General features: G+C 32.4%; 1 protein-coding gene across 2 annotated transcripts in view; it reads left to right on the plus strand.

The window, feature by feature from the left end:
* Positions 1–25,306, plus strand: part of LOC127707428 (proto-oncogene tyrosine-protein kinase receptor Ret-like) — a 98,244-nt gene that overhangs the window by 37,222 nt on the left and 35,716 nt on the right. For both annotated transcript variants that reach the window (XM_052211941.1, XM_052211942.1), the window contains exons 2-3: positions 2,333–2,506; positions 3,805–4,056. In XM_052211941.1, coding sequence (XP_052067901.1) covers positions 2,333–2,506; positions 3,805–4,056 — 426 coding nt within the window. The remainder of the gene's footprint in view (positions 1–2,332; positions 2,507–3,804; positions 4,057–25,306) is intronic.

Below are 25,306 nucleotides of genomic sequence, written 5' to 3' on the forward strand. Positions count from 1 at the left end.
AAAAAACATGTTTAACCCCGCCGCATTTTTGCGCCTGTCCCAAGTCAGGAGCCTCTGGCCTTTGTTAGTCTTGTATCATTTTTAATTTTATTTTCTTGTGTATAATTTGGAGTTTAGTATGACGTCCATTATCACTGAACTAGTTTACATATTTGTTATGGGGCCAGCTGAAGAACGCCTCCGGGTGCGGGAGTTTCTCGCTGCATTGAAGACCCATTGGTGGCCTTCGGCTGTTGTCTGCTCTATGGTCGGTTTGTTGTCTCTTTGACACATTCCCCATTTCCATTCTCAATTTTAATATAGACACTTTAATAATGAATCAAATGTTTTATGCTTCCATTAAATATTCTATTGACCTAGTTACCTACTTTTAAAATGGCTAACTCTGTAGTACTAAGATTAAACGATTCCAATGGACTTCACACATGTTTTGTATAATAATAAATGTATGGATTTTAATCCCTTTGTGTTCATTTTTTTTTTGTTTACCGAAAACATACATTAATTCAATTTTGTTTTGTATCATTACGTTTTTAAACTCAATGAAGTACAATTAAACTAAGGCAACAGTAGTTTACCAATGTTAAATCTCATAAAATTATTAGGAAGATAAATCATGGTAACTAACACAAACAGAGGTAAACACATGAACCCCAAAAGAAGCGAGCCCATGTGCGTTGACAGGGTAAGCGTCTCTTGTTACATTTATGCATGCATAGTCCACCTTTAGCCACAGCCAAAATGTCACAATTAAAAATAGGATACAATCTGTAAAATTGCAATTTATACGACTATTTTTGTATCTTAAGATCAAAGATTGCAAAAACATGTCTCTAGTGAGTTAAGACAGAGACATATAGTATCTGTTAATCAATTCGTGATGGTGACCATAACACGTATGTAGATATAAATCAGAAGATGTGGTATGAGTGCCAATGAGACAACTCTCCATCTAAGTCACAATGTGTAAAAAGTAAACAATTATAGGTCAAAGTAAGGCCTTCAACACGGAGCCTTGTCTCGTACCGAACAGCAAGCTATAAAGGGCCCCAAAAAGACAAGTGTAAACCAATTCAAACATGAAAACCAACGGTCTAATCTATATAAAAAATGAGAAACGAGAAACACTTATGAACCACACCAACAAACGACAACCACTGAACAACATGCTCCTGACTTAGGACGGGTGCATAAAAATGCAGAGTCGATTTCAGTTATTCTGCCTCGTAACTGTGTTAGAGCAGTTTAAGTGTAATGCCCAGATCCCTGTTAATAAAGTCTGTATTGTGTTAACATGCACGAGTGAAACGTACAACGTTTTTTAATAACTGTGTAAGAATGTAATGAATGTCATACTGATTTGTACACTATTTATGTGACTCCGTTGTTGAGATTATGGATAACTTGTCAAAAAACTGGACTGTTATACTTGATAATTCTATTAAAAATTCCACTTCATAATCCAAAAATATAATTACAGATTATTATTTACTTTACAAAAAATTAAATAAGTAAAAAAAACACCATGGATAATGTTTCTGTCGTTTATTTCTCTTACACTTAAAGAACTATCTGAACTTTTTAAATTTTATTGATTTTACTCGATCATTCAACTTTAATGAGTTTTTTTTGTTATATCAACTTTCTTTTTTATATAAATTGTACGTTTTACAACTACTCAAAGATCCTCTAGAATTTTTAAAATCCTTCGAAATGAAACCTCAAACTCTAAAAAATACTAATCACTGTTATTTAAGCATGCTTTTCCCTCGATATCGGAAAGAAGAAGTTCTATCTTCATCATTAATGATGAACATTCATTGATCTTTTAATGTGTTTAGGACAATAAATATTTCATCAGATGATGCTTCGGATGCCTTTGATGGTTTTATATGTGCTATCAAGAGTCATTATATAAGCTTTGATTGCATACATGATTAAAGGACTTTGCCCTAAAGATCAAATTATTTGTTCTTTAATTGTCTGGATTATTAAGATCGCTCGAAAATAAGTGCTCTATAAATTGATCTTAATATGTCGAGTTAAGTATCGTGTTAACATTTTATATGTTACAGTCATTTCTTAAATATTTTTTCAGTCGTATGTACAATATGGAATGTCAGTCATATTGTAAAATTGCACATGGGTCAAATTTGTTTCATATTATTTAATCACAAAATACAAATCATAATTTACGACTTTACAGACCTGATTCCTTTAACAGAACTATAATATCTGCACTCCAGCTATTCAGTGCAGGAAACTAATGTAATACTTCCTAATTCAGACAGATGAATGTTACAAATTTGTATCGATTCTTGTTTATTTGCAGGTGCTCAGTGTTTGTACTTTAAGCAATACAGATACAAGTTGTGTCCTACCGTTTCAAATCAGGTTCTAGTAGACAGTTCTCTGTGTGTTCCAGGATCTCTGAAATATACTGTTTCCCGTAATGCTTTCACCATAGATTCAAATGGTTTGGTGACTGCATTTCATGCCAAACAAGGTAATTATGTTCATGCATTCCTATAAAAAAGATGAAGATTGTCAATTTGATACAATATTCTAACTTAAAGATATATATTAAGGAAGCAAAAGGTAAAAGACATATACAAGAACAAACATCAATAGCAATAATAGTATAACTAATTGCGGATTTGGACTTTACATCCACCTTTTGCTAGTGTCGCTTAACGCTAGTTAAATATAAGATTTAAAAAGAAAAACATGTATATCTATGTTGAAGAAAAAAGTACCGAACGAAAAAATAATTGACTATTTATATAGCTTTGATATTGATGTCCTTTATTAGATACATTCAGGCGTCTTACTTCGGTTGTTCCGATACAGAATAGATGATATATTTTCTTCTTGCTACAAGAAACAGTATTTCTCTTGCATGCATTAGTGTAGGATACAGTTTTCAGACAATGTCCAGTAACGATACAATAAGTGATAAGGAACTACATAAAGAAATGCCTGTACCAAGTCAGGAATATGACAGTTGTTTTCCTTTCGTTTCGATGTTTTTGAGATTTTTATTTTGCCATTTGATAAGGGACTTTCCGTTTTGAATTCTCCTTGGAGTTCGATATTTTTGTTATTTTAATTTTCACCTATGTAAAGGTTAGGAACTTTTTTCGCAGATCTTTATGGTATAAATCATGTAATATAATACTATGTCGCACTTCTTAAAAACTTACTTTATTTAGGTAGAAAACAAATCGTACTAAGTTAATCCATTCCATACACAAGTCATACGTCCTGTTGTTTTGTTTGGTTTCTGGTATTTTGAGATAACAGGCATATTAAGGTGGTACCTAACACTACAGGGAGATAACTCTGTAAAAATCAGCTAAACGTTTTAATTAAGTTGTATTGTTAAGGAAATATTAAGCTTCTCAATGATCAAAATTAGTGTTTGTCAAACTGCTATATAACCAATGAAATTTTTCTGATAAAGTGGTTGGTTCAAATTTTTTGAAATTTTTATATTTTTGTCAAAGGGTCAAAGTAAACATTTTATGAAAATTAAACGAGCCAAATTAATATTACTCAAGGTGTTGGGTACCACCTTAAGTTGTTAAAAAGTTTTTCACCCAAGTGAGTGATATGTTAAAATGTATAAACGAATCTCATTCAAAGTTAGCAATTTGGTTTAAAAAACAAAATACTGTACGACGACTAAAGAATAAAGATCTTATAGTGTTAACCCAATTAATATATACTGATAGACTGTTAAAGATGTATAATTTAGAATATTTGTGTCTTGAATTGGTAAAAATGACCTTTTATTTGCTTTAGGAATAAATGATTTAATAATTAAAGCAACATGCACAGAAAATGGACACAAAAGGGAAGCAACTGCTCTGGCTGATGTTATTACAAACTGTGACCCTTCTTCAGTGCCAACAGATAAAAAGAACCTTTTGTGCTTTGACGGAACTCTTATAAATTTTACGATTACAGAAAACGTTTTGAAGTCTGTATTGGGAAAATTATCTGTATATTCAGGAATTAATAACAGATTCACCAGAGAGTACTTTTTTGTTAAAAGTAAGTAAACAGCTTATGAAATATTATAGTTGTTATGTAGCATTTATTGCTTAAACGTAATGAACGATCATTTAATATAGAATGGAGACTATGATACAGGAAATAGCAATAAAATATTACTTAATATAAAAGATGAAATGCAAGTCAATAGTTACAATTAATATCTAGGGACTATATGATTTTCATTTCTTATGAATTTCCAAAATTTGTAGAAGATAGTTTCGCTATCACAAATAGGATATTTCTGAGTCTCGCAGCTATTTATTAAACATAAATGTGTCATAAGGGCACGTGTCACACATTTATGATCTAAAGTATGAAATATATGAGGAAAATTTTATACTGGAACATACTAATTACATTATAAATGAATTTAGAAATACTTGGATTTCGTGAAATAATCTGGAAATAATTTAAATAGTTGTAGCTCTGTATGGACTATCAGTAAATGTACTATTGGCAGTCTTCTCACAAGGTTATGACAAACGAGACGTGATAATTATGTTTTGATTGAGCTTGATAGTATTGCCATGTTTTCTACCTATTATGAAGTTTACGATTTTCGAAATTCTTTTGTAAGCAGTAGTGGTATTAAGCCCCAAATAAGACGTAACTTAAGTATCATTAATCTATCAATTGATAAAAACATGAACTAAATTGCACTGCCGAAAAAAGTCTTTTACATCAAGTCAAACTTATTAAAATTTCCCATAGTGAACTTTCCATTTTATGTAGCATTGAGGGTCGTTAAAAACAAGGTTAGCTGAAAGTGTTTCTTCGACAGAAGATTCACCTGAACTTAAATAACAGTTACACAATATATGTATCACAAATACTCACTAATTAAATCCCTTTGTCACAATCCCACTCTTTCTTTATTGACGTCGTATCACAAGTTATTACAGGTATCACTTCTGTGAAAATAGACAATGCAATTTACCATAGGAACTCCTTATACGGCTAAAACAATGCCACTTTTACTATAAAGTTTCGTAAAAAAATATATCTTAGAATGGAAAGTTTATATGCACTGCTATTTTTTTTCAAAGGTCAAAACATAGGTCTCTGCGGCATATTTTTAACATTTATATGCCTCGAACTTCAAAGAGTTTAAACTAAAATTCTGTACTACCCCGCCCTTCACTTTGGGTCTGCCGCAAAATTCAATTTAGCTGCTATCCGTGTGTATTTATACTGGTAACATTCCCAAGTTATGTCTCTACGAGATGAAACATAGAGATCATATCCGGGAACCATAGGTAAACAAAACAAAATATCTACGAATATTATATATCTCCCCAAAAGAGCCGTGGTTTGTGAAACAGCTGTATTTACAAAGTGCAACCTATAGAACTGTTGACTTTTCCGGAAATCCTGCGATAAACCAGTTTCGTATGGGTCCATGTTGCTCCTTTGTTATTTTTCTCTACTTTCTTTGTCTCTGAGCAATTGAGATGTCGTTCCTTCTTTTGCTAGAAAAGTTTTATATTTCCCACTTTGTATTGTTAAATCTTTTAATGATAAGGATAATTATAAAGAAACAGAAGTTCGCCCAATATTTCGTGGTAATTTCGCTAAAAACGTAAACAGTCAAGTTTAAATTTATTTTTTATCATTTCTCCTTTGAGAATTTGTTGTTGCTGAATGAGCATTATACATTTGGTCGTTTTGTTGAATTCATTAACAACATATATAGATAAAAAGAAATTTAGAGCTTGTGCTATGGGGACTTTGCCAGCTATATTGATTCTTCGACTTCTGAATAAACATTTCTTAAGCAGTTTTTGTATAGCGAAAACCGATAACGCCACGCCACTATCAAGTTATATTAAAAGAGGGACTAAAGTCTTTTTGAAGGAAATGTTACATCTACTTCTTTTTCTTACAATACTTACAACTTTGATAGACGTTAGATGGTCTGGTTGTTCATTTCGCAAAAGACTCTTACACTAACAAGAGTCTGATGAATAAGTACATGGGATATGTGCTGTGATACATAATTATGTAACTTTTTTGGTATAAATATGCGGGAAAGATGGGTTTGGAATCGGCTAATTTGAATATCGCGGTGCTATATCGATCCACATAAAGTAACGTGGAGAGAGGATCGCATTGTTTTCACTGGAACTTGCCAGTTTTGTGCATGTGCCATGATATATAATACGGGACAAATCTATAAGTTCATAACATACCCCTGAATCAAAAGGGTATATGGAAACACTAATACAAGTAAACAAATATGTTTCTCTATTACATTTACTGTGCCCGCATAAACTTTAAACTCTTAACTCAATCCAGTTGCAAGCTATACAAAAGTCAAAATCCTTTACGGCATTTCCCCGCATAGTAACTGGAATATTTATTCTGTAAAACTTTTGAAAATATGGTAATTTATTTATCGTATTTTCCAAGTATGAATAAATTAATCTTATGTATTTTAGTATCAAATTTTATCTTAATAATTGTTCATCCCTTATTTCGATTTTGCAAAGTCAATTGATCATTTTATATATTAATGGAACTTTATGGAAATAATTAATTAATTAAATGATTTTTTATTTTTTATCATTAATTTGTTTTTACATATGACAAGCTATAGTGGAACCATATTCTCGGCTTTGGGATAAATCAGCCTATAAAAACATGGTAAATATGATGGGAGCAAGTTACATTGTCGGGCAAAATTGGATTAATTCTATTAGTATTTGGTCAGTTAATCTTTTAATGTTATCAGTTAAAGGCATTAGAGTGTATTGGTTTATCTTTAATTCTGTGGTAATGATATTCAGATTGAAGATACATTTTCTGGTTACATATTTGTTTTGCGTTAATCATTGTATTACTTGTAACTACACTTTTTTTATGAAAAAATCAGGGACATTTAAGAACTTACAAAACTCATAAAAGATACCAGCTGGCTAACAAGCTAATTGGCCAGAGGTGTGTTTAGTCTACATAAAGACTTGTCATTGACAAAACTAATTGAACGGCTCGTTTTTTTCAAATATTTTAACCCATATTTGTAAACTTACTGAAAATCAGACAAATCGTGAAATAAACGGTATGATCTGGTTGTCCTCGCAAACGTGTATGTCAGTATGTGAAATTGGAATTTCAAAATTAATGAGAGCCGTATTATCATTTTTCACGAGATGATGAGGCCATTTAATGTAAATTCTAGTCTTTAATATTTATTGGGCCAGGATAATAAGAATGTTCCGATTGGTCAAGAGAAAACCGATGATGCAAATTCAATGTATGAATTTGTGATTTGGAATAGTTGGTAATCGTTTTCATTCTTTACAATGGGCCTCGGTGGCCAATTTGTCTAATTATTTCATATACTGTATAACTAGCCTGTCAACACTGAGGTTGTGAGTTTGAAACCGCACACGGCACAATCTTAATTGACTAGGACTGCCTAATTTCCTGCCAAAGCTCAGTGGTCTCTCCCTCTTCCTCCATCAATAAAAGCTGGACGCCACGATATATAGCAAACAGTACTGAAAGTGGTTTAAACACCACAAGTCAATCAATCAATAGGTCGTTAAAATTGCCTCCATTGGGTCGGTACAGTTGCTTGTGGACTTTCTGTCCCCGGGGTACAATTCGACTAGGAACAAGTACTGTGATACAACCACTATTAAAAGGGTACGATCAAAATGCAATACATTTATGTATCTGATTTACGTTAATGTGAAAGGTTACAACCAATGAATGAAAATAGGAATATATTTTAAAATATACGTGTGTAAGTCCTAATATGACAACTTGTACACTTTACGATCCTAAATTATGAGGTACCTGCATATGGATTGATTTACGGATTTCCGACACTAGAGTTCCGGCATGCAAACATGTTCATTATTAAACAGAAAATTAAAAAAAGTCTGTAAATTACGTAATATTTGAAACCCGATAGAAATTCGATAAATAGCCGTACTTAAATTCTATCTTTGTGTTTTGAACATGCTTTGTTTTTGAAGATTTTAGGCTACTGAAACCATATCTATTGCTTATGATTATGTCAGATTATAATTTTACATTCCCAGTACCTGATTTTTTTGTAAGATATCTCGGATATTTACATTTATGTGAGCGCAACCGGATCATAGTCAATGACAAAGGAATCAATTAACAAAGAAGTGGTTGAAATGCGCAGCTAATTCGAACTTGAAAATAGCCGTATCTGTAATGATAGTTCGTTCATCAAACATATCTTATAAAAAAACTACTATAATCGGTTATGTAAGCATTGGTGAAGGCTGTGCGGTGATCTTATAGTTGCTACCTTCTACTTTATTTGTTCTCTAGTGGCGTCTCATTTGGAAATCTTGTCATATCTTCTCATTCTTTATATAAGTAAAAGTTTGAATACATTGAATTGTAGTTTTATATATTCATTAATAGTATGGCGTTTACAAGATATAATGGATTTATTTAAAGTAATACTTTATGTGTAAGTTTTCCAAATACATGTAGATTAAGACTACCACTTTACGTCACCTCGATTTGGTTATAACGTTTTTATTTCATTTACTAGCACTGGGTCGATACCGCTGCTAGTGGACTGTTAGTCTCCGAGGTTTTCATCAGCTCAGTAATCAGTGACATGATTAATAGATTATACTTAATATATTTTAAATTTTCCCTGTTCACAAATTAAGAAGTTATTAAGAAACTAAAGTCCAAACTCCCTCACACAAAATTGACCTTAGATGACCTTGGCTACTATTTTTCCCATTTTGACCATATAGGTTTAAACGTTGCAGCGTATTTACGAATCCCTGGTACATGTATTTAAATGTTTACGTATGCTTGTTACTAAGGAAGATAAAACCAGTTCTGGTCGCACGAAATCTAAATCTTTGAACTGTTTATTTCATTTGCAACAATTTACGTTAGATTTCAAAATATTTACAATTACACAATACTGACAACATTAACATCTTTTTCCCTTTCTCCATATGTTCCAAATGATTAACTACAATCCTGTCCCCTTTTCCCCGAATGTGACCTACCGAATTAGACTTATTACCTGTTTGTACTAACATTAGCAACACGACGGATGCCACACGTGGAGCAGGATCTGCTCAACCTTCCAGAACACCTGAGATCACCCCCTGTTTTTTTTTTTGGGGGGGGGGTTCATGTTACTCAGTCTTAGTTTTCTATGTTGTGATTTGTGTACTATTGTTTGTCTGTTTGTCTGTTGGTCTTTTTTTCTTTTTTTGCAATGGCGTTGTCAGTTTATTTTCGACTTATGAGTTTGAATATCCCTTTGGTATCTTTCGCCTCTCTTTTGCACTATATGATATCTAATGTTTAATAAGTCCAGCCCTGGCCTCAGAGACTTGTTTTCATTTTTTGTTTTGTTGTTGTCACTGAGTCCAGCTCGCCCTCCATTACCTTCAATGGTGCAAGCTCCCGGGTAGATTACCCGGGGACGATTGGGACAATGCCAGAGCGCTGAAATACGAAAAATGTATAACAAATGGTAAAACTTGATAAAATAAACAAGTTACATACCATAAATGCTTTTACACTATATGGAAACTCATCTTAACAGGAGTAAATCCCTTGCAGTCGGAGCTATGGGAATCTTGTTTACATCAGTAACGCCATATTACGGAACGTGACGTTTCTATGCTATAACGTAGACGAAACGAATTTTATGTGTCGATAAAGATTTTCAACGTTTAAACTTGTTAATTCAACGATTTTGCTCCTCATACTTTTTAAACGCGGACTTTACAGGCACTGAATGCTGCTGGTAAATTATGACACTTAAATTATGAATACCTTCTGTTGTTTAGTTGAGGTTTACTGATTGTGTTTGTTTCCTTCAGGGACAGAAACAAAATCAGTTTAAACTTTTCGACATATCATGGTTCCTTTCGTCGACGATTTTTCGTTTTTTTTGTGTTCTTGTAATATTCTTATTAAAATCGAAATAATTTGATTTACAAAATACTCTTCCTTCTATCTATTTTTTTGACAATCTTTCAAATTTTGTTAACATGGATCCAATTAAATTACATAATTTTAGAGTAAATTTCTGAAATGATTTATAAGTTCGTCCCCCATGATAATTAAATAGATCTTCTTTTTTTAAATGATTAATAAGTTTGAGTACGTCCGTGTCTGTCAATCGTTTTGTCCGTCATGTGTAATGAATTTATAAAATCTTTGTTTAAAAACTCGTTTAAGAGGTCCATTTCCAAATTGGACCCTCTTCCTCCAGTGAAATTTACAGTTCAATTCCAAACCATATCCTGCCTTAATTTTGCGGGTAAAAAACCATTCACACCTTTAAAGGAAAGTTATCATGATTGGCCATCTCTTTTAGGACTAAAAAACTAATATCAATAATCATAGTCCATGTCTTCGTAAATTTTCAGTAAATGACGGGACAGTAAGAAATTTCTTCATCAATTAATCATCACCCTTTATTTTTTCAACCCGAATTTCAACGGAAAAATTCCGAATATTGATTTGGGGTTGTACGGCGGATAGGCGGCTCTGTCCATTTCTTTGCGATAACTTATATATGAACTGCTCGTTCAAAAGCTTTTTGAATGTGAATTTATTGTTACTGTTTCACTCTGCAATTCCAGGGGATAGAAAGAAATATATTCCAGAGGAGTTTAAAAAGACTGATAGCAAAATCAGATGTGTTATAGCAACCGTTGTTTTCGGTATGGGTATCGATATACCTGACATTCGTAATGTGGTTCACTGGGGTGCACCAAAATCTATTTTGAGTTATTGGCAAGACGTAGGTCGTTGTGCACGTAATGGAAAAGACGGCGTGGCTGTCTGTTATGCATATGCAAGATCTCTGCATAAAAATATAACATCAGATGTTGTGGATATGGTTAAGAGCACATCATGTGTACGACGAGCTACTCTTGCCAACTTTGCAATTCTTGAAGTCACCTCAGTGAATCATTTCGTAAATTCACGGTGCTGTTGCATCTGTGACATGGATATCTGGAAACATTGATCAGTTTAGAAATAATTTGTATGGGATGAATAAATATTTATATATCCCTTGGTCAAATTAAATAAATGAATAATACCATTAGAAAAGTACGGACTATTAAAATCATTCTCGGTAGAGAATTTCAATTGATTTTTTTAACTATTGCTTGGTATTCACAGGAAGAACATTTATTCATCTAAATCGGGGTCGGAATTTTATAAAAAATAAAAAATAATGAGCGTGTGATTCAGTTGGCTTAATGTTAACCGTAATTGTATGTTGCCATAGAAAATTGATAGAAAACAATGTACTTGGAAAATTAAACCTCTGCGGTTACTGAATAACATCATAACTACTTGTTGTAGCTTGGAAGGGAAAAACACAATCAATAAACCTCAACTAAACAACAGAAGGTACACATAATATAAGTGTCATAATTACCAGCAGCATTCAGTGCCTGTAAAGTCCGCGTTTAAAAAGTATGAGGTGCAAAATCGTTGATTTAACGGGTTTACACGTTGAAAATCTTTATCGATACATAAAATTCGTTTCGTCTACGTTATAGCGTAGAAACGTCACGTTCCGTAATATAGCGTTACTGATGTAAACAAGATTCCCATAGCTCCGACTGCAAGGGATTTCATCCTGTTAAGATGAGTTTCCATATAGTGTAAAAGCATTTAAGGTATGTAACTTGTTTATTTTATCAAGTTTTGCCATTTGTTATACATTTTTCGTATTTCAGCGCTCTGGCATTGTCCCAATCGTCCCCGGGTAATCTACCCGGGAGCTTGCACCATTGAAGGTAATGGAGGGCGAGCTGGACTCAGTGATAAAAAAAAATGAAAATAAGTCACTGAGGCCAGGGCTGGACTAATGTTTAATAGGCTGAAATTATCGAGAGAAAGTTTAGTCAGTTATCTTTATCAGAACAAGCTTTCCAAAGATGCTTTAATTTGCTTTTACCGTAAGCAACGACCTTTTAAATCTGATCTATGTATCTAATGAATACAACTATTCTTTCTTAAGAACTACCATTGCATGTTAGTTTACAAAGAGCCATAACATACTTCTTGCAGATTGTTAATCATGCAAAAACTGGAAGAATTTTTATAACATAATAAAAGAGATTTAGATAAATCGAAGCTTAGAATATAGATGACACAATAAACTTTATATTTGAATTCCTTCACAAGGAAAACACAACAGAGTTCAAAAGATTTAGGCCGTATCTTAATATCTTTATATGTTACCCATCCAACCAAATCAAATCTTTTCTCCTGAGAGTCCAGAACAAAAATGTTCAAATCCAGAGACCTTAGATGCCAATCTGATCAATATAATATAAGAACTACATTTCAAACACAAGAAACTACGGTCGAATCTATAATTTACTAAATTGATTTATCAACGATTACAACTCTCGACTTAGTATTTTTTATTCCCGTTTATTGACCAAACTAGGTAATTAATATTTTGGGAAGAAGTATACTGGATTTTATGAATAATTTAGTGTGGAAATTATGCATTTTAATTTATTTGCATGCATCGTCATCTAGGAGTATTGTGTAATAGAATTATATCATGGTTAAGAGCTCATATAGGTCAGACGCTGTAAACTTAATTTATTTCCAAGTTCATGTGAACATTTTCTCATTGTGAGATCAGTCACTGGAACACTATGTTTTACAATATCAACATAGTTCACAACTATCCAATGCCTAATTAAAATATCAAACCAATAAAATGGTTTTATTTATTTTCAAACAATTCACCTAAACTTCAGCACTGGTTATAATAGCAGTCTTACAGCAGGCTACAATTTCAGGATTTACTTTAGCGGTTTCATGAATTTGTTTTATAGTCCGTTTTAGGGGTTTTGGTATGTGTGGATACGGCGAAGACACCTCAACTGGCTTTAAGACAATGAAGGGTAGGATGGCGTTATTTTTATTACGGTTCGTGAGAGAGCTGAAAGTTGAACCCATACATCAAATATTAAAGTCTGGATCGAGAGCTGGAACCACCTTGTACAAAATATTAGTTATTTGGCTCAGGCATTCATCCTCTCTTGATATATATTCGCATGTCGTTGAATCATTCCAGTTTGTTGATATAACTGTTACAGTGTTGTAAGAGCACCATACTGTTGCACCATATTACAAAGACAAAGATAAATATACTGTTTTCTTGCATTCTTTGGAGCAGTGCCTTAAGTTCCTGCTCAGGAAACCGAGCGTGGATTTTTATCTTAAGAGTGATCTATTTCAGATCGCCTGATATTATTAGACCTATATGTACAGTACTAAATGTAAATACACAATATGGCCTCGAACCCATTTACCGTCATTTATCAGAATAGCATGTATTTTTCTAGAAAATGTTTTATTAGTGTCAAACCATCATTTATGGTTTTATATACATCTTTGCAAAACATGTCAGAACTTACGTGCCTGGGCATAAATGTGCAGCGCCAGCTAGATTGACAAATCAAATACAGGATATTTATACTTTATAAGGGATCATTTCACAAAAGAAGAATCAGATATAATTGAGTCTACACAATAAAAAAAAAAACTCATTAAAGATATCAGGCTGATAATTTTGTACGCTGGACGAGCTTTTCGTTTACACAAGACTCATCAGCGGCTCTCAAATTGAAACAGTCGGAAAGCCAACGATGCTAGAATTGAAATATGTGTTAATAAAGGTACGCGCATAAAGATTGACATTATATGAAGAAGAACAAGATTGGTTTTCTCTCCAGTCACAGAAAATAAATAATTTATTTTTAAAAAGCCATTTCAAGAGATAAAGTCTACGTCTGAATACAGGGCTGCAGATGTTTTGTGGGTATGTCAACACCTACATATATTAGTATATAAACTCTCTTGCAGTAAGTTCACTTGATGTTTGAATTTATCTTTTGACTATTACATAATTGCAAATGAAAATGAAATGATATAAACTTTGAATAAAAACAACCGTGAAATGTTCTTAAAGGGAAATTTCCTCCACTGACCAAATGAATGGTCGATACAATTATACATAATGTTATTGTATTGTTCAATCAATCTTGTATTGGAAAGTGTTTGTAGAGATTTTGATTTTGTCTAATACGTTTTAGCTTGACATGAATTTGATTTTTGAAAAATAAAACACATTGAACTGAATAGAACTAATCTGAATGACCAGTGGAGCCTTTGTACAAATTATGCTCGACACTGCATAAGTATTTTGGGGCGGTAAAACATTTATTCATACCAAGTTGAATCTATGTGGGTTGGAATAATGTTATCAAGGAAACAATAACCATCTTTCCCTAAGTATGTTCTTTATATACGTTACAGTGACTTCTTTTAGCGGAAGATTGTATATTTAGAAAGAACTTGTATGTTTTGATTATAATAAAAATCTTTATGTTTCTGATCATGTTTGTGGTCTGTTTGCGACAATAAATATATGGCTACTGTTTTGTCGGCTGTTTCTAAATATACATTTCAAATCTTTACATGTACCCGAGTGCATTTCCCCTAAACTCGGACATATCCACCAGTAGTCTTTCATTTTATTTATCGTTCACTAGACATACAAAGTATTGGATCATTATTTTCTGTATTTGTATCTAATTGTCGTACTTTTACTTCTTAAACTGGTATCATGTTATTCCATTATTAGTTCTTTTTTTCATGTTATTTAGATAACCATTTCGAGATACAATGAAGTGTTAAGGGAAACACTACAAAAGTTAGCACAATTTATTAGTGAGGGCATTATACAAAATATAGACGTACTTCCTGGAACTGTAATTATATTTTATTGAATATAAATCGGTGTACAATATTTTGTTAGAACATTTATTCAGGAAATCTGTTTCAAACTGTTCATAACTGTAAACAAAATAATCAGATCATCGTCATTTTTTTTCTATTTGTGGAGGTTTATTTTTATGTTCACTCCCTATATAAGTGAAGGTTTGGATGGGATTTACAGAATAGATGGAAAGTGCCAAAAAACAGAATAAAGGGTCAAAATATATAGAAAAAAGAGAAAAATATCCTCCTGAAAAAGAAGAGGGATTGATTCGGTACTTACATATAATGAATAGAGAATAATAAGAAAAAAAATTAAAAAAGAGAAAGTTTGCTTAAAAAATTAAAGAATACAGAAATGAAGGAGCCCAATCCAGACCCTCATAAGTGCATAGCACCTCGTAATCTCTTATATTATGATACAGTGATTTTTTGTCATAATACCTTTATACACTGGAAATACATATTAAAAATCTGACGCTATAATAGAGACTTTAAAAAATGAAAGATTGGAAAACAATTTGATAAGCAGTTGGAGACAAATAATCCTCTTTAAATTGATAACATTCGATTTGTTGCAAAATATATCTGAGGGCAGAGATTTCACAATTGAAGAACAAATTATATTTAAACTTAAGCTGCGATTGTATAGTGTTGTTAGGAGATAAAGCGCAGTTGTTGCATATTAACTTTTTTTTTTAATTTGTAGTATGATTTTCTTGAGCAAGAGTATATATATATAAAATATATTTAATAAAGGATAAAAAGCATAGGATGGAAAATAAATAAAATATGTTTTCCCTCTAAAACAAATAACGATTTCACAAACAAATCTATACAATGATTAACAATAGCAACTCCAGCAAGATTATAAAGAACATCGCAGTTTCTCATCTCATTAGTGATTTTAATTTTGTCATAGATCCAACCTGTCCACTTAATCGGTCTTATGTTTTTTCTCGTCGACGCACCTAATCTCACTTTGTTTTAATTAGTAAGTTATGATGATCTTTAGTTACCAGAATAGTGGCCTGATCTGTGATTTTACCGATAGTGTTCTATTCTTAATTGCAACATTTTGATATTGTGTGGAATCGATGATTGATTGATTAATTGTTAGTGTTTAACGCCACTTTTAGCAGTCTAAGCTCTATCGTGACTGCCAGTTTTTATTTATGGAGGAAGCCGGAGTACCTGGTGAGAAGCACATACCTTCGGCAAGAAAACTGGCAATCTCTTAATCAATTAAGATCCGTGTCGAACGCACCTGCAATGTGCGGGGTTTCGAACTCACAACTGCAACGTTGACAGGCTAGTAATTGCTGAAGATATTGTAGATGAACTACTTCGACCGCACGGCCACGGACGCCCTGTGTGAATAGACCACTTTCGAGTTCATCCTTCACCGGAAAAAACTCGTCAATTATGCGCGCCTTTATGACGTCATTTACCAGATAGAGGGGATCGCCTGTATCCCTGCACTATTAACGTTCATCAAGCGTCTTAGTGATCGTCATTGTGCAGGATAAACTAGAAATACTGTTTGTTTTGTAAGTACTTAATCACAATTCCCTAATGACAGTAGTGCTGATTGTCAATTATGAGAATTTAATTTGCCGAATAGTTCGTGCAATATAGCATTATAGTTTTCCAACCACTTGCTCAACATTGGAACGGAAGTGACGATGCCTCCAAACGCACGAATGATGTTCACTAAAACCAGAGTTTTTGACGGAAATGCATCGAACTCGAAAGTTGTCTATTCACACAGCGGACGATGCATTCATAGCAGGTGAATCTTACCTTGTTGACCGACGAGTCTTGCTCCTTTTGGAGATTATGCGGTTCTCTCAGTTTGGGTTTTTACCTTCATTTATATCTTTTTAATTGAGTTATGAGATCTGTGAATCACTGTTGTTTCTAATTAAATAAACCTTTATATGCAATACATTTCAATTTCCATATGAAATTGTTCAACCATTTTGCACTCATTATAACAGTGCGAAAAGGAAATGCTTAATTAATGGTGTCATTCGGAGAACAACAACTTTTGAACAATTCAGTTCTTCGCTTTGTTCCTCAAATTGTTACGTGAAGAAACTAATAATAAATAAACTCGACCTTGTTGATGTAATTATCGCTGTCTGTTATCACTATAATTTAGAATTGCGGTTTGTTTTATTTGAATAATTCATAACTGCAACTTAATCAACTAATTCACATTCATTTCAGATGTTATGTGTCAATAAATTCTTAATAATTATAACCACTAGATGGGTTGATTAACAGAACTAGACTAAAATGAATTTTATACGCAAAAGGCTATTACGATATTCCATACGATAAAACATCTAATAGCTGGTATATTGTTTAGCTAACGTTAAATGTTATTTTTCGCGACGTCAAACTACCATATATCGGGAAAAGATGCATTTTTCGAGTGATTTTAATCATTAGCTTGAAAACGAGTTCATGGACCCTTCTTTGAAAAATGACATTTGACTTGATACTGTATGAAGATTATTTGTTCCATTTTTTATGAAAAAATCACCGATTATTTTTTTTTTAAATTAGATAAATATGCAGCAAAAATTCCGTTTTTTTTTCTAAAATCATGAAAATGTAATAAAAATTATTTTTAAAAAGAATTGTTAAACTAATTAAGAGCATACTTTTGAAAAGAAGATATTTTATATCTTTTTACCAAAATTCGCATGTATTTATCTTTTGACACAAAAAAGATAAGTATGTCTGTCCAAAGGAAAGAAATGTCCAAGAAACCGAAATTTCAGTAAATGTCTAATATTTCGGACCCATTTATTTCTAAATTTAGCACATATAGTATAGTAATATTTTTTTTTTTACATATTTGAATTGACTAAGTGAAAAATAGCTTGTATGCACTTTTTTTGTAAAAAAGTCACCGTAGGATCAAAACTGTAGCGTATGCCCTTAAGTCACCACTATGAACTGCGGTTCGTGGATCGCAAAGGGTATACCGGTGCAGGCAAACTCAGCTAGGTATTATAAAGGCAAAGACATTTACTTGCCTGCTAATACGGTTACAAATCATGGCCTAAAATGCGTATATTTGTTGGATATGTTTGGCGTTTCTCTACTGACAAAGATAAGGAGACAATAAGTGGATTCCATTTTTTGTTGAGTTTGTTTATAATCTATAAGAAACCACAAAGTCTAGGGTCTACAGAAATGATATAATCTTAAGTACGTGTATATTAAAAGTATGATTTAAATTATTAGCTGTACTTAGTCCAATCAATCTGTCTATGGCCAATCTGTTCTATGATTTTATTGTCACTGTGTGACCTAATGGACCTTCTCTTATTATGTTAATACAATAAACATTTCATAACATTTTTACAATTTAGTTTTTAATGCTAAAAATCTAGTAAGGAGATACTTTTGCAGTGTGATCATTCGATGTTGAGTCCACCATTTAATAGAAATTCATGTAATAAATATCATAAACTTTTCATGTTGATTACTAAATAAATGTGTAAAACAGTGGTTTTTCATTTAAAAGAATAACATTAAAAAGCTTGAATATACGAAAGCTTTATATAGATTCGACATAGTTATTAACTTATAAACTACGAAACATAAGCTCTAGGGGATCCATTGTTTGACAATGGTCTAGTGTAAAAGAAAAACTGCAGGTTATGAGTTTTTCAGAAGCTTGTTTTTCTAGTGCAAAGTTTCTGAAAATTGAAGAAAATTTGCTAATGTGCAATGTGTAACTTGCAAAAAAAGTGCTTTAGATTAAATAAATAAGGTACATTGTATCAATGAATGGAACACTATTTTCGTTTCATTAAATGGGCGTTTCTTTACAGGAGAAGGTATGATAAAGGTAAAAAAACACTAATTCGGTCTCGGTCAGAAAGAACATATAAACAAGTAGTAGATATTTTACATTGTTGTTTGTTTTTTGTTGCACTTCTGTGTTCTGTTATTTCGTTGTTTTCCTCTTATAGTTGATGTGTTTGCCTCGGTTTTAGTTTGTAACCCGGATTTGTTTTCTCTCAATCGATTTATGACTTTTGAACATCGGTATACTACTGTTGCCTTTGTTAAACAAAATAGTTCCTACGCAAAGCTGTAACTTTGTCAATGAATAAAGTAGTTGGGTAATTTTGGTATTAAATGAAAGCTTAAGAACTTGAGATCACTGTAGAACCCTTGTTGAAAGTTTCTTTTAAAAATAAAAAAAATATATTGAATTATAACAGAAGGGCACAATTGCCCTATTATTCAGATCAGAAGTACCTGTTTTTGTACTACCTAACTTCCGGGAACCATTGCGCTCTAATATGCAATTAAAGATATGTTTAATTTTTCAGTACAATATGAAAAAGAGCATGTGGTATGAGTGCCAATGAGACAACTCTCCATCCAAGTCACAATGTATAAAAAGTTAACAATTATAGGTCAAAGTACGGCCTTCAACACGGAGCCTTTGCTCATTCCGAACAGCAAGCTACAAAGGGCCCCAAAATTACTTGTGTAAAACAATTCAAAATAGAAAAAATTAAAGTTCCAGATGAATCTTTACTTGCTACTTTTGACATAAGTAGCATGAACACTATAACCTTTATCACACTGAAATAATAGAAGCAGTAAATAGAGCTTGGCCAAAAATTGAATCCTGTCACTACGAAATTACCGCCAAAAGTTGATTTTCTGGAACTTCTGAAAATATCACTAGAAAATAATGAATTTGAATTTAACAGCAAAATATATCGACAAACAATTGGTGTACCACTAGGAGCACCAATGTCTCCTAGTCTAGCAGATCTACGAATGTTTGAAATAATTACCGATATTTTCAACAGATTTAGACATGCAAATGCAATCGCACACTTATCACTTTATAGGGATGATGGCTTCATCTTATTTGAAGGCTCGGAAACAAATCTCCTTGAACTCTTCGAAATCGCCAATAGCAAACATCCTCTTATAAAATTTACACATGCCATATCAAAAACTAGCATACAATTTTTAGATATTTCAGTTTTCAAGGGAAAAAGATTCCTTGAACAAAATATCCTGGACTTTAAACTATATCGAAACCCAACTGATAATTTCAAATTCTTAGACAGATCACCAGCTCATCCATTATCTGTATTTAATGGTTTTATAATTGGTGAAACAATTCGCTTTATCAGATCTTCAAATAATAAAGAGGACTTAGATTCTCAAATTTCGCTCTTCAAAAGTAAACTCTTAAAAAGAGGATACAAAAAACAAGAAATAGATCCCTTGATATTTAATGCACTCGATATAAGAAGAGCTAACACATTAACATATAGAAATAAATCACGGGAAAATATTCCCCTATGCTTTATAACTAAATACAATCCCATGGTTAAACAATTAGGCAAAACAATACGTAAGCACTGGCACATTATTGAAAAAGACGAAACTGCTAAACAGCTTTTTCAGAGACCACCCATTATAGCCTACAAGAAGCAAAATAGCTTGAAGGACATGATGCTTACATCATCAAAACTCAGATAATTTAATGAATGAAACAAAGCTAATAACGTAAACCATACTTTGAAAATCTAGGAATACGCCAGGTGTCGTGCCCCAGTAATATTATTCAGTATCTAATGTATACAATCATTAAAACTAGACTTAAAAAATACGGGTTAGGGGTACCTGATGAGGAATGCCTTGGCTAAAAGCCTAAACCGAAACACCAGGTGTATCAAATAATAATAGACCAGACATGTGATTATAATCATTTGAATCTATGAAGAGATTCAATTGATCAAACATTCATATGTACCAATACGGATCAATTAAGCCTCTGCATGGTTCATTGGATTGGTTGAGGACACGTATTATATTTAAAAGTTATAAAAAACGAGAAATGAGAAACACCTATGAACCACACCAACAAACAACAACAACTGAACAACAGGCTCCTGGCTAGGGTATAGTTTTGACATGCATTGACTGCCACTTTAATTGAACTTAAGACAAAGTAGCCATGAATGTTTGAAATTGCAGAATTTAACGTAGAAACCAATGGGGTTAGTACTTAGTGTTTTTATTCCTAACTACTCACAGCGTTCTAAATTGTATTAATTTTATTGATGCATGAACAGGTTAATATAATCTTTAGTGCAGAAGGGTCACATGCGATGTCAATGTGATGTCATAAACATGTTGATATATATTCGACCTAAAATGACCATTCAACACATATGTTTTGGTTAAAATACATATGAGCAACAGCCTTTTTTGGAGATCTAGAGTTTCTACTTCATCTCTCTCAAACAGGAGGGGTTGTACTGTTATTAGACGGTCGTTCTTTTTTTCCTACACATGTCGCATGTGTAGGTTTGGCTCATGTACTGGCTTAAGTTTACTTTGATGTCGATATTATGAGATTTTCAGTCTGTAAACAAGAAAAAAATCATTAAACGTTATAATACCGTTGCACAGGTGTTCCTTAGCTTGATTTAAACTTTGTCTTCTTTAAACGCCGTGTTTTTGGTATTTTACTCTTTCAAACTTAGTGATTTACAATGTGTGAATTAGAGCAACACCGATGAGAAATACATTTTCGAAATGCTCATATGGTGCATTAAGTAATTTCGTTATCAGGAAATTTTTCATGTTTAATACCGTGACATTTGAATCTATATTTACCTATTCCTTTTAATGAAGCAAAAATATATTATCTTCGTGTATTGCAGTTCTGTTGAACCTTTCTGTATGTACCTTTTTTACACATTTGCAATTTATCAATAAAGCGTGAAATTAACCCATGTTTTACTATTTACAATATGTTATTGTAATTTCATTCTACTTTATGTAGCATTTTAAAAGTACAAAGTCCATTTTGTTAATTGATTTACTAATTTAATTCATTTACATGAGTGTTTACAGTGGAAGTAAAACTGTAGGACGAAATTGTCTTTACGCCTATATTCCAATTCTGCATTTGTCATTTGCATTTTAAATGGCTTAGCAGTGTAAGCAGTGTGCGTAACAAGTCACATTACAGATACATTTTTAAATAATTCTAAACGTAAACAGCTAGATTACTGTTCGACAACATTTTAACATGAATTTGAAATGTCATGATAATTCTGATTAGATGAACACGTCTGATCTATAAACACACTTCAACGTCCGTTGTGAAGAACGGCTACACATATAAATCCTATGCATCGTGATAGGAGAGTGTCGAACTCTCTGCACGTTAAAGAACCGTCCAACATATCAACGAGGGGACCGAGGCACAATTTCTACCTCTATTCAACGTACCCTCATTTTCCATCGGAGGTCCATATTCCCGCTATTTATTTGTCGTCGTCTTGGATATTCATGAGACATTGGCCACTGCAGGGCGTTAAACAAACTACAATCAATCAAACATCACGTGTCCAAAAAGTAAGCAACAAGTTTTATTGTCGATGATTATATGAAATTGAACATGATGTTTATCAAATAAGAACGACAGAAACTCGCTCAATTATATCTAGAGAACAAGTTGATAAGAATACAATATTGCCATTCCAAAAGAAAATTGTATCTTACTTTAAAAAAGTTGTGTCTTACATTTTGGACACGTGACGATTGAGTGATTGTTGTTTGTTTAACGCCCTCCAGTGGCAAATGTCTCATGAATGTTCATTAAGAAGTCCGTGTATTTGGTTTAAAATTTTTGAGTTATTCGATATTGCTCACAGAAAAAAGCATTATTCACTATCAAATGTTGTATTGTGTACCTACAGTGTTTTTTTAAGTTCTGAACATATATTTTGAGGCAGGTTGAGGTTTGATGCAAGTAGCAATTATTAAAACAATTTTGTTATTGTTTTTCGATCTTTTGAACACTTATTTGGAATGCCTTTATAATGTAATTGTGTTAATCTTTCATAAAACAATAAAACCTTCAAGTGTACATATAAAAATAAAAAGATCTGGTATAATTGCCTATGAGACAGCTCTCCACCAGAGACCAAATTACATAGATGTTAACAACTATAGGTCACCGAACGGTCTTCAACAATGAGCAAAACCCATACCGCATGGTCAACTCTAAAAGACCCCCAAAATGACAAATGTAAAACATTTCAAACGAGAAAATCTGTATATTTAGGCGCTGCATTTTTTATATTTACGATAGTTTAAGTACTGCGATGCGAAATTAGCTTTTTACAGAGGATGACCTTCAGGTCATTCCGATGTATTGCTATCGCCTAAATTTCCATTATGCAAATTAGTTTTGGGATTTCAACCGATCTATAAAAATTATAGATCCGCGGTCATTACAAGGGAAAAAAGTGCATTTTTATACCTGCGATTCCGTTTTCCGTTCGTACGATGTTTCATCAAAAAATGGAATCATTTCAGTTGTTGGTTTAGTACTGAAAATTTGACTGAATTATCTCCTTTTAAATACGGTTTTATATGTTTAATTGGTGTTTAAGAAAGAGGTCAAGTTCTCATGTTCATTCATAAAATTATCGTTCAGTCATTCATGAATTTATCGTAAAATCAAAATCACTACACAGGTCACACAGGTTGTATACGTAATGTCAAATGATTACCTGTCATCTAAAAGTAAACAAACTTAACTGACTCCCCTTACTATAGTGTGTGATAACATTTTGTGAGGAAATTCGATGTTTGCTATACCACTGTTCATTTCAACGCACTTTATGACGATACCACTTTATCAATATGAATGAAATTTTTTGCAGTGTTTTAAGAAATAATTTTACTTTAAAATCGCGTATCATTTGTGAACTATTAAATGTTTTACAAGGACGAATTTTCTGTATAAAGTCAATAATTGTGTGAACTTTTGAAGCCCAAACTTTTTATAGCCTTAAATACGCTAATGAAAGATCCGAAAACTATACCCATACAGAACGACATGTTTTTGAAATTGTAGCAAAACTTTTGGTTGACAAATTTTAATTCGTTATTGCATAAATATTAACTTGAAATATCTGTCATTTTCTCCCTACCAAGTTTACCCCTATTACTCATTATGATGTGGACTGGACATTGTTATTGAATCTTATGCAATTTGATTGGATTAAGTTATTACTAGATTACCTTCAAACTGTTCATGCTTTTTCGTACGAGTATATCGATTAAATCAGAGCGTGCATGAATGTGTAAAGTAAATTAAATGACCTGCAAACTGGACACTGGACCAGTCCATATTACGTTTTATCCATGAATAGATTTTTTTTTTGTATTTTCCAAATTACAGGGCCCATAAAGGGCATAAAATCAGATACAATTGATTTACATAATTGGTAACAACAACAATAATAGCGGCATATGAATAGGTATGAAAGGTAACAATTGCCACTTTTTTATCTTTTCACATAATTTTCCACATACACATTAGATAAATTATTTTTGATAGCCTATTGCGGAGAAAAAAGAGAAAGTTTACTGTATTAACGTTCTATTCCATTAAATACGCCATTTTTCGCAGAAAAACATTTTATGCACGGCTACGCCAGGTAAAATTGTTGTTTATCCTAACAAAAAAATACAATTTTCAGTTTCATTAGAATATTATAATAATAATAAATCCCAAATTTATGTAGTCACACAATCTTGTTAGGCACTATAATGAAATGGACCTGAAATTTATTTCACATGTTTCCTGAAAATTGATAAATATCAAAGCAACATAGAGCTGTTTGTTCTAGTTCGTATAATGACAATTTAATGTCATGTTTGTTTGTGATGACCCCCCTTTTCGGGATTGCATCAGAATTATAGTTATCTCGTATCGCATGAGGAAGACACATATCAACTGAGCAATTATGTTTGGGACTTAGTTTTAAGAAATGATGTCAAAGTAACATTATGAAAATATTTTTAGTAAGCTGAAATATATTTTTATTTTTTACATATTTATGTCTTGTAAGATATTTTATTTCTTGCCCGTTTTTCAACATTTGCGTCTGGAAAGTTGAAATGTTTTAACTGAATGGTTAATTTAAATTAATTATGAAAATTGTTAAAATTAAATCAATAAAGGAAATTATTGCCCAGTTACAAACACTACCAGGGGACAATCCATATTGATTTTTTTTTTAGTTATATGTTTCAGCACATGTATAATTAACCCCAACTTTAGCCTTGTAAACTTGTTGTCTCCTTGTGAAATATAAAACATATTTAAAATGATTTCCTGCTAAAGTCTTTTATTGACATAAAGTTAAAACCGTCTTGCTTCTCACTAGTCAACACTCCTGTCCTGTCAGGTTTAATTCTTATATATATGGATGAAAAATAAAAGTCCACAAAGCATTAACATGGCAGCAATTGCTTTTACAGCCTTTAAGGCTTTGATTTTTTTTACAGAAGAGTGTCCACCATGCACTTGCACTGCACTATAATAATAGTAGAATAGAATGATATACAAATAGATGAAAATTAT

Source organism: Mytilus californianus, unplaced genomic scaffold (genome assembly GCF_021869535.1).
Source record: "Mytilus californianus isolate M0D057914Y unplaced genomic scaffold, xbMytCali1.0.p SCAF_7, whole genome shotgun sequence".
NCBI lineage: Eukaryota > Metazoa > Mollusca > Bivalvia > Mytilida > Mytilidae > Mytilus > Mytilus californianus.